This window comes from Gasterosteus aculeatus, chromosome Y, assembly GCF_964276395.1.
Source record: "Gasterosteus aculeatus chromosome Y, fGasAcu3.hap1.1, whole genome shotgun sequence".
Taxonomy (NCBI): domain Eukaryota; kingdom Metazoa; phylum Chordata; class Actinopteri; order Perciformes; family Gasterosteidae; genus Gasterosteus; species Gasterosteus aculeatus.
The window spans coordinates 4,087,928-4,098,971 of NC_135709.1; the positions used below are offsets into that span (position 1 = coordinate 4,087,928).

At 44.6% G+C, this 11,044-nt stretch overlaps 1 protein-coding gene across 8 annotated transcripts; it reads right to left on the reverse strand.

Annotated features, from left to right (window-relative positions):
* Positions 1–778: 778 nt before the first annotated feature.
* LOC120812783 (fibroblast growth factor receptor substrate 2-like) lies at positions 779–10,499 on the reverse strand. Of its 8 annotated transcripts, none has more exons than XM_078097363.1 (8): positions 10,126–10,465; positions 8,916–8,988; positions 8,576–8,664; positions 8,411–8,502; positions 3,115–3,301; positions 2,891–3,019; positions 2,643–2,797; positions 779–1,993 (listed from the first exon to the last, which is right to left on the reverse strand). In XM_078097363.1, exons 4-8 carry the CDS (start codon positions 8,474–8,476, stop codon positions 1,004–1,006), a joined length of 1,527 nt encoding a protein of 508 aa, XP_077953489.1. In that variant the 5' UTR covers positions 8,477–8,502; positions 8,576–8,664; positions 8,916–8,988; positions 10,126–10,465; the 3' UTR covers positions 779–1,003. The 8 variants fall into 8 exon arrangements, with proteins under 8 accessions (XP_077953489.1, XP_077953492.1, XP_077953491.1 ...); XM_078097366.1 differs by having other exon boundaries at positions 2,891–3,030; XM_078097365.1 differs by having other exon boundaries at positions 2,891–3,033.
* Positions 10,500–11,044: the final 545 nt, after the last annotated feature.

Sequence of the window (11,044 nt, forward strand, 5' to 3'; positions counted from 1 at the left end):
ACACACCTCCTCAGACTCTACCTCCACTAAAAGACTAACAAATTATAGCACTTAAATTGTACTTATAACGTCACTCATCTAGAGCAAATTTTAAATTGGCTTATTTGAGGAAATTGCACTTTCTTGTTTCTTGTTCTTCTGAGTTTGTACCCCGGTGGTTGAATGCACTTATTGGAAGTCGCTTTGGATAAAAGCATCAGCTAAATGACATGTAATGTAATGCTTGGCCTCGTGTGGCAAGAGTATGCAGGCAGTAGCTGCAGGATGATGGACTTGATGCCATTGAATGGCCCCCACAATCACCTAAACCTAAACCGGACCTAAACCGGATAGAACACCTCTGAGACATTATGTTTGGGTCCATCAGATGGCAACAGGTTGCTCGTCAGACTTTACAGGAGTTCTTAGACAGATTTGGGAGGACATCCCACAAGAAACAATAAATAGTAAAGCTTTAAGATGTTTGAAGGTTAAAGTGCAGCCTATCATAAATCAATTGACCATTCGTATACCTTATATTCCTGACATTTAGTAACACTATTTAAAGTAGATCTAATATTCTTTATGCAGCCCGTTTTTACTGAAATGAAATTCATCGTTGTGTTTAACAGCTTTTTAATGTCAGTTATTTTAAGGCTAAAAACTAAAAACTTACCAATTAAAGACTAATATTTTATTGTGACTTTTTTAATTATTAGATAATAAAAAGTCATCTAAACAAGATTACAGCTTTGAGTGAATGAATTGATCTCAATAAACCCTCAGGCGGAGATCGAAGTACAAATAAAAACGCGACAGACATTTATTGTGCCAGAACCTACTGTACATAAACACACGTGTGTCATCCCCGGTTACAGCAGCATCAATCATATAAAAGAATAAATGGAATGCTTTCTTCAGTAATACTGATTTGTACCATACGAGGAGGAGGAATGTGGCATGAGCCCACAGGAAGTCATTGAGTCACTAATTGGGTGGAAGAGTCCCTGGTCGAGTGGAGGCCTCACACAGTGCTCTTGGTGGGAAGCTCCGTGCTGTTATGCCGCGTCTTGCGCGACGTGCCATCGTCCCGCGGCCGGGCCTTCTGCAGGCTGGACATGGCGGCGGTGCGCTCAATGTCGATGAAGGCGTAGAGCTCGGTGCGGCGGGTGGGGGTGGTTGGGGGCAGCGGAGAGGTGGGGGTGCGCGGCGTGTGCGGGTTACTGCCGTCCAAAGTGCCCTTGTTCCCAACAGCAACGTCCATCTCCACCTCAATGTAGTTAAGGGTCTTGGGCGGCTCGGCGTGCCGCCCAAGACCCTCAAAGTTGAAGATGGTGGAGCTCTCGGTGCAGCGCCGGGCCGTGTCAGGCCGGTGGGCGCTGAGCAGAGCGCCCACATTCTCCGTGTTGACATAGTTGTGGGAGGCCTCGTGGCTGGGGGACAGTGGGTGGGAGAAGTGGTGCTGCAGGCTGTGGATGGGGTGGTTGTAGCCGTTGAGTGACGGCGTCTTGGCGTTCTCCTCCTCTTCCGAGCTGAACTTCCTTGTCTCCCACACCGGGGGCAGCGGCGGCAGGTTCTCATAGTCCAGCAGGGCGGTGCGGCGCTGGGCCGAGTTGTTGACATTCTGTAGGTCAGGCGTGAGGGGGGGGGGGCGTTGGCGGCGAGGCGCAGTGGAGGAATTGGAGGAAGAGCCATTGGAGAGTTTTGGGGGCGGCTTGGGGGGGGTCGCCAGGTGGTCATTAGTCTCTCGGGGGTCCTCTACTTCCTTATGCTGCTGCTGCTTCTCCATCAGCTGCCTCTGAACAGGGGTGGGGCCCAGCACGAAGCGGACCCCCTGGGGCTCCAGCAACACTTGCGGCTCCGGGTCCAATGGCCCGGCACGGACCCTCAGGGGAGGCGGGGGGGTTGGCAGGCACAGAGGCTGGGGGAAGGTGGGGCTATCCAGGGGCGTGGTGACCGTCAGAGGGCTCGGCTGGTCCTCCAGTAGACCCGTGGTGTTCACATAGGTGTGGACCTGTACCAGGAGAACACATCGACCATGACATCATTAGATTAGATTATAATTAATCTCTGGGACTGTCAATAGATTTTTTTAAATGACTAATGAATCTTTAATAATTTTGAAATTCATTATGACTTCGAATTTGTTTGATATGTGCAGTAATTCCTCTGCACTGTTCTTCTGTTTGTTTTACTTGCATTGCAAAAAGCGTCTCCATCTTGATGTAACTGACTGCAGCTTGCGGCCGTTTGATTTCCGCGGTCAACTTCTGTAGTAAACGGAAGTAAACCAGTAGTAAACAAAGGTACGTTAACTACATTCAAATATTTTGACGCATTTATCTCGGCCACATTAGAGTAACACGTTTATGTTGACAACCCTAATAATTTCTAATATTTGTTTTATGTTGCTGTGACGACATCTCCTTCAAACAACTGGATTTATTCCTGTTTGTCACCAAAACAACATTTAAAACATCGCATGAGAATGCATAATCACGTATAATTTACAGAATGAGCTTGAACGGACCCTCCTCAAGGTGCGTTTAAATTCACTCAGTAACTAATACCAGATGCATATGTTTGTGTATTAATATGAGCTATAAACTGTATATATTTGGTTTATTTAATTATCAACACAAAGAAGGAGACAAGTGTCTAACCGCCTCATCGGCCACCAGCAGGGGGTGAGTGGAATCTTCTCCCACGGAGGGCAGACGGGTGCTCGCCACAGATGGGTGTCGGGTTGAGGGGTGGGATGGGGTCTCTCCCACAGACGGGATCCTGGTCACACCGTTCGGCACCGGGTAACCCAGAGCTACATGCACATAAACATTTAAGTTAGATTGAGGGGCAATCTTTCAATCAGCGTCCTCAAAGATATAAGTACAGGGAAGCTTGTGTGTGCTACCTGCAGGTGTGTGGGTGGCTGGGGGCTCCAGCACCGCCTCCTCCACCACACTGATGCTGTGACTGTGCATCACCTCCTGCAGCATGTTGAAGATTTCTTCAGCTCGAGAACATTTGAAGGCAAAAATACCTGAAGAAAAACTTCTGGTTGTTTTTTTATTCATATTGTCACAAGATGAGAAAACACATCAAAGCAAATAATGATAAAAGCTTAAATAATAGTACCTTGACCGGTCTGACAGCGCCGGCCGCACTCGAAGGAGAAGAGGTTAGAGTCGTAGCCATAGCGACGCAGACACAGGTACGGCCACCTGACGTCGTCTCGGCGATGGGTATGTAGGACGAGTTCAGAGTCAGTCAGCTCCATCACACCCGAGCCCAGTTCGTTCCCATCATCGTCTACGTTTATCACCTGTACAGGTACACAACAACCACAGTCAGAGGCAGGTCGGCAACAAGGACCAATGGCTTCTCATTCTGGAATGTTATTTGTTTGGGAAAAAAAACACTAAAGGCCATAGAAACCTGCCACACATATTTTTTTCAGGGATTTTAACAAAGGTAATCTCACCCATGAACTTCCTAAATACAGACAGTTTATCAAATGTCCCACCAGAGAGGAGAACACGCTGGATCACTGTTACACCACAGTAAGCAGGGCTTATCACGCCGTCCCTCGTGCTGCACTGGGACACTCTGACCACATCATGGTCCATCTGATTCCTGCATACAGGCAGAAACTAAAGCTCTGCAAACCTGTGGTGAGGGAATTCAAGAAGTGGACCAGTGAGGCGCTGGAGGATCTTCGGGCGTGCTTTGACTGCACCGACTGGGATGGTTTCAGGACTGCTTCTGACAGTCTGGATGAGTTCACAGAGGCTGTAACTTCCTACATCGGCTTCTGTGAGGACAGCTGTGTACCATCATGCACCAGGGTGAGTTACAACAACGACAAACCCTGGTTCACAGCGGAACTCAGAACACTACGCCTGCAGAAGGACCAGGCATTTAGGAGCGGGGACAAAGACTTGTACACAGAGTCAAAATACAAGTTTAGCAAGGCGGTGAGAGATGCTAAACGACTACTAGTCGAGTAGTACTCTGAGAAACTCCAACAACAGTTCTCAGCAAGTGACTCTGCTTCGGTCTGGAGAGGCCTCAAACACCTCACCAACTACAAGCCCAAAACCCCCACTCCATGAATGACCTCCGCCTGGCAGACGAGCTGAATGAGTTCTACTGCAGATTCGAAAGACAATGTCCTGATCCCATCCACCACAGCTCCACCAACCTGCTGCAGTCCCCCTCCCCTCCCTCCACCAGCCCATCAGGTGCTCACGCCTCTTCAACTATATCACCTTCCCCTCCCCCACCAGCAACGACCCTCTCTATTCTGGAGAGAGACGTTAACCGGCTCTTTAATAGACAAAATCCCTGTAAGGCAGCCGGACACCGTTTCTCTGAAGACCCTCACTGACCCCCTCCTGGACCCCCTGCAGTTCGCCTACAGGTCTGTGGACGATGCTGTCAACATGGCCCTCCACTACATCCTCCAGCATCTGGACTCCCCAGGAACCTATGCCAGGATCCTGTTTGTGGACTTCAGCTCTGCCGGGAAGGTGATACAGGGGAGACGTGGCGCAGGGGTAGAGAGGGTGCGCTTGGTGGTTCAAGTCCCGGCTGCCCCATGTCCCATGTCAAAGTGTCCCTGAGCAAGACACCTAACCCCTAATTGCTCCCCAGGCAAAAATGTAAAATGCCATGGGTTAAAAATGTAATGTAAGTCGCTCAGTCAAAGCACGCCCGAAGATCCTCCGGCGCCTCACTGGTCCAGTTCTTGAATTCCCTCACCACAGGTTTACAGAGCTTTAGTTTCTGCCTGTATGCAGGAATCAGATGAATCATGATGTGGTCAGAGTGTCCCAGTGCAGCACGAGGGACGGCGTGATAAGCCCTGCTTACTGTGGTGTAACAGTGATCCAGCGTGTTCTCCTCTCTGGTGGGGCATTTAATAAACTGTCTGTATTTAGGAAGTTCATGGGTGAGATTTCCTTTGTTAAAGTCCCCGAGGACAATGACTAAGGAGTCCGGGTTGGTCCGCTCCACACGCCGTATCTGGTCGGCTAGTGTCCGCTGTGCCTTGAGAGAAAGATGCCTGGCAGCGGAGTGCGAGAACCACTCTTGCGGAGTCTAATCAACGAGCCAGCCCGTTTTCTCCTCCTACGGCGTCTCATCGCATGACGAAAGGTGCACCTTTTGACTAGAATGTCTAGTAATTCCACGGAAGATAGCAGGGTTTGAAGTAACTCCGCTGAAGTTGTTCCTCGGATGTTCAAGAGCTCATCTCTGGTGAAAGAGCTCCGGGAATCACAACAGAAAACATAACTAGAAAATGCATTTCCTGCTGAAAATGCGTTGGAATGCAAAAAGCTGAAATGAACTTCAGAAAATGGCTGAAAATAAAGAAAGTTGAAGGGAATTTTAATACATTTGCTTAAATTATTAACTAGATATTAGAAAAGCTGAAATTAATTTGAAATTGCTGAAAATACAGAAATGGGAGAAGCTGAAAGGAATTTCAATAGATTTGCTGAAAACAGCTGAAACAAATTTGAGAAATTACAAAAAAATACAGAAATGAATATTAAAACATTGCTGTTAATACAGGCATAAGAAAAGCCGAAATTATTTGAAAGAACTGCTGAAAATACAGAAATGTGAATCTAAATTTAAGTTGCAGGAGCTCAAATGAATTAAAAAGTACAGAAATAACAAAAGCTGAGATGACTAAAAAGGTTTTAAATTGTTTGTAGTAATATTAGTAGTAGTAGTTACAGTTTTAATTGTGGTATTCCTAGTACTAGCAGTAGAAGAAGTAATAGTAGGTTTAGTATCAATAGCAGTAGAAACAGCTGTAATACTAATACTATTAGCCATAGTAGTATTTGTAATAACATTAGTAGTAGTTGTAGTATTAATCGCAGTAGAGATACTAGTAATATGATAGTAGAAGTATCAGTTGAAGTAGTACTAGTAGAAGTACTAGTGATATTCGTAGTGGTTGTAGTAGTATTTGAAAGCAATACGTATTTCAACGAAACCGCTTCATTCTGAGCTTCATGGTGATGGTACAGATAATCATTGAGGCTTTTATTTTGTAATGATGGAATTGGGTGAGGGGGGGTTGGGAGACAGAATGTTTGTTATTCAAACTAAGAAGTTTTTAATTAATAGGCCTCATCACAAACATTACAGTAAGAATTCCCTACATGGGGCTTTTATTTTGAAATTATTGGATTGGGTGGGGTGGGGGGGTGTAGATAGAGGGAGGGAGGGTGAGAGGGTGAGGAAGGGAGGGGTGGTGAGGAAGAGATAGAGGGAGAGAGAGAGGAGGAGAAATAGACAGACTGACTGAGAGTGATTAACAGTGAGTAGAGGTCAGGGTGGAGGGGGGGCGAGTGTCTTTATCATATTGGTCTGTTGACAGAAAGCATAGCTGCGTCATGTGACTCCACTAATCAGGTAATAGGAGCAGCTGTGAGTCACAGACAGAGATCTTGCAGCGTGTGAGCGAGTAACCACGGCAACGGCGCACCTGTGCTCATTAACGAGCTGCTGCAAAGGGCAGAGACAGGACAGCGAGTTACACAGAATCCACACCTCAAACAAGTGTCCACCAGCGCAAAACTATAAAAGCTATCTAAAAAATACGACGTTTTTACGAGACCCAAGACTCTACCGAACGCATGGATGCGTTTTTTATGTCTGTCCGGTAATAAATATGGCTCCTGTTGCAGTTTACAAAACGTGTACCTTCTGGATTTTTTGAGAAATATGTCGGCAGATTTGTATTGGAGCCTATGGGGCTTTTGGCAGAGGTTGTGTCACTCTAACACTCAGGAATCCAAAACTAAAGAACTCTGGGATTCCATGAACACATTAATCCAATCAGCACAACCGTGCCATCATTAATCCAAAGAAATAAAGCCTCAAAAGTGTATACTTTGGCTGCGAGGACAGAAGTTCCATATTTTTTTAACCAGATTCTGACGCTGCCCCACACTCTAGCCCTTGAGGTCTCACTCTAGCAACCGCAATACACACTCATGTAAAACTCAGAAACGGAGCGAAGAACTAGTGAAACATAATCAGTGATAATGAAAAAAGTACAAGAGATATCAACAAGCAGTTTTTTTTCATAAAATAGTTGAGACTTGTGTCAACATTTGAAAGTTTAAATGGTGTCTGTAGCTGAAAGATTGGCGAAGCTGAAGAATCTGAAAGATGAAGAAGTTTAAGAGGATTTGAAAAAGGATCTCCATTGGAAAACCATGTTAAAATATTAATGATTAGTGATTTATATAAATTCAAGCATAAGAGGTAGAAAGCTGAAAAGTCATAGCTGGAAAGCCGGAAAGAAGCTGAATATTTTAATATTTAAACGGTTTTAATAGCGGAAAGTGTAAAGCAGTTGAAAGGTGCGATGGAAGAAATAGAAGAAGATGAAGAAGAAAAAGGCGGAATAAAGATGAACAATACTTGGAATGCTTAATGCATTCCAACAATTAACAAAAAACGAAGCGCACTGAAGTACCGTGGCAGCCATCGTCGGCGCCATCTTGGATTCCACACACTGTAGAAAGATTTGGACCCTTTTCTGCGTGTCTAATGGGTGTGTATTGTGCCAGTGTGATGTCTCAGAGTAAAGAGGCGCTTCCGAATCTTGAAAAAATATATTTGTATTTTGTCAGCGTATCCGATTTGTTGCTTTTCATGCATCCTTTTTGGATAAAGAGGTAGGACATTTTGTCCTGGTCCTAGACATCCTGGGTGTGAGACAAAGTCCAACTCTCACGCCATTCAGTCTGATGTAGATTCTGATGACTAATTCTCAAAGACAGCTGACCGTAGCAGCTTCTGAAACAGGCACCGGAGACCGCAAAGACATATGGGCGACTGTGGGTGAGTGGGGAGCACGGTCGTCCTCCAATGAGAGGGTTGTCGGTTCGATCCCAGGCCCCACTATCCCGCATGTCGATGTGTCCTTGGGCAAGACACTTAACCCAACATTGCTCCTGTAGCTGTGACTACAGTGTGTGAATGTTAGTTACTGATGGCAGGTGTCACTGTGTATGGTTCTCCTGTCATCAGTGTATGAATGGGTGAATGATGTCATGTAGTGTTAAAGCGCTTTGAGTGGTCAGAAGACTAGAAATGCGCTATACAAGTACAGTCCATTTACCATATAACGTCTGTCTCGGAGTTACCCAGAGGCGTGGGTCCCTCACGATGTCCTTATTTTTATTGGACTATTGATAAAAATCCCTGTTAATAGTTATAGTTCCTGATAGCGTGTGAATCTGGTGCAAATGTTTTCCAACACCGCGACAACAAGAAACACACCAGCACTGACTCGGTGTCCAGCGGACCCATGACTTGGAGCTATTCATTTGGAACTCTCAGACCAAGATCCTGCAAACCCACAACCCTCTCCTTCCCCTATCTCATCTCATCAACTCACCTTGAATTTACTTTGATGATTATCTGGAACTGATTCTTTCTCTGGACAGCGTAAGCAGCTACCCATGGCTTCTTCAGAGCACCATGTGATATCTGGGACACAACAGCTGATTAGATAAGCATTACATACATGGCTCACGAGGCGTTTCTCAGGTGACCCCCTCACCTAGATCCTGCCTCCAGTAGATCTGGTTCCATTCTTGGAGCCTGAAAGACTCTCGTGCCCGGGTTGGTTTGGAAACATGAACAGCAGCTCTGCAGGGACATATTAGAGGTCACATAACAGAAGATGTGTGACAGACATCCAGTTGACACGCGTTTCCTGTGATCTAGAGTTAAGATGGTCCACCTAATCCGAGCCGGATGCAGCGTCATGGAGCTCTAAACCACACACACAAAATGCCCCCATAATTTCCTCTAATAATAATGATAATTAATAAACTTGTCAAAAACATTGTAGCCTTTATGACCCGGTCCAGTTGGCATAGAATGTTTCTGATTCTCACCTTGACTGGTGTTGCGTGTGCAGGAAGAATCAATGGTTCTTAAAGAAAAAAATGGACCACTTCTTGATCAGACCTGTGAGTGCGGGAGAGCAAATCCAGCCTCCGTCACTTTCAGGTTCAAAAGAAAGAATCCACGTACCCACCTATATATATATATTATATTAGCATGGCGTAACGGAAGATGACAAGAGAACCACCCGTATTTTTTGCAAGACATGTCGAACATACAGATAACAAATTGCCAACGTCAGACAGAGTGCAGTCAATGAGAGATGAGATCCTCATGAGTTACTGCCATCTTGTGGTTAGCAGCCAATCTCTATTTACAATTAGTTGAGACTGCCGTTGACTGGGGGTTCCAATGTGGAATTGTGGAAGCTGTGAATCTGATGCATAAGATATGCTTTGCATATTTCTATACAGGAGAAACCACAATGAAATTAAAACAAAATGGAATGAGTCTGATTTTAGTTTTCTGTTTGTTTTGTTTAAAAACAAATCTAAGCAAACACTTTCAATCTGTAGACTACTACCTAATAGTCTCCTTATCAATGCCATTAAATAACAATTGCACATATATGGTAAGCCCAAATAATTATATTGTCTTGTCGTCCATTGTCTTACTGTCTGCTGTTACGCACCAACCGCCAAGTAAAATTCCTTGAATGTCTGACATATTATGTCAATAAATGTTTCCTGATAAGTATATTTATTATTTTTTTACATTGGTTAAAAGTTATTTCACAAGTTTCAGAAAATGTCCCCAATTTATTTTAAAGTGCCCCCAGTTTTCAGTCAGTGGGGGCAAATATCGCCCCCCCCCAAAAAAATATGTAAAGACTGTGAATGACTGTGAAAGTGTTCCCAGTTAACAGTGTGTATATTTTCCCACTGTGTGTTCCCAGTGTGTGTGTGTGTGTGTGTTCGTCCAGTAATATGTCTGACACCATCATCAGCTGACTGACTAACTAGTTAACTAGCTTTAGCCAACTGAATAATTAACTAGCGTCCGCTAACTAACTAGTGTAACTTGACGTTAGCAGTGCGATGTCAGCTAGTTAGCTAAACGCTAAACTGACCGCCCAGCAAGCTAACACAGATTCCAGCTAACTAATTAGCTGCGATGCTAACTATCGGTTCCGTCCTAGGGACAGACGCTTTGTGCCAGCAGGCTGTCCCGTACCGCGATAGAATAATAAAACATACTTACACGGTCACGGTGACGGAATACAGGCTCCGAATCTCAACACTAACGACCACCAGACGGGCCACCAGCTAGCGTTATCCTGCTCCTACTCCAGCAGATCCTCCATCTTTCCTCTGCGCTGCTAGGGCGCCAAAAAAACAATCACAACTTCTTCCACGGGCGTCTAACGTTGTTGTTCGCTCAGATGAAACGCCGAAAAACGTTTTAAATCCATCGGTAGTCCTCCTCGGTTCACTGCACACGGAGGGATTCCGTCAAAAGCTTTTTTCTCTCAACATGACGATCTTTTCGCCGCGGGACGGTGTTTCTGCCGCTGGCCTGTTGGGCTAAATCACGGAAACTTGGCTAAACTTCCGAGAGTTCAGCAGCTTCAATGTGGTGAAGAGCCGCTGCTTTGCGCATGCGCTGGCCGTGTGGTTTGAGAGAGCCAGGCCTCTCCTAGCAGAGGCATAATGAGTGACGTCATTTGGAAATATACATGACTACTCTTCCATTGTGCCTTCAGCATGTATTTATGTTCTTTACCTCAATATAAGTACTAATACCACACTGTGATGTGAATCTGAAGTATTCACGTCCTTTGAAGTACATGTACCACTAAGATGTAGTAAAGTATGAAGTGCAATATTAGTCAAGGAGAAGTACAAAAAATAGTACATCAATCTTGTACTTCAGTCCAGTGATGTTGAGGCCAAATCGGGTTCTAAATAATATATATATGTATATGTATATATATATATAAATAATAATATTTTAATAAAGAATAAATCTGAGAAATACTTCTTCTGTGGTGTTTAATTAACTGCTCTCACATGTCCGTAAAAAGCAAAATACATTTTTTTTGAAAATATAAAATATTTGATAGATACATTTATAATTAGTATAATATATAATATATTAGTATAAGAGTTTATAATTAAAA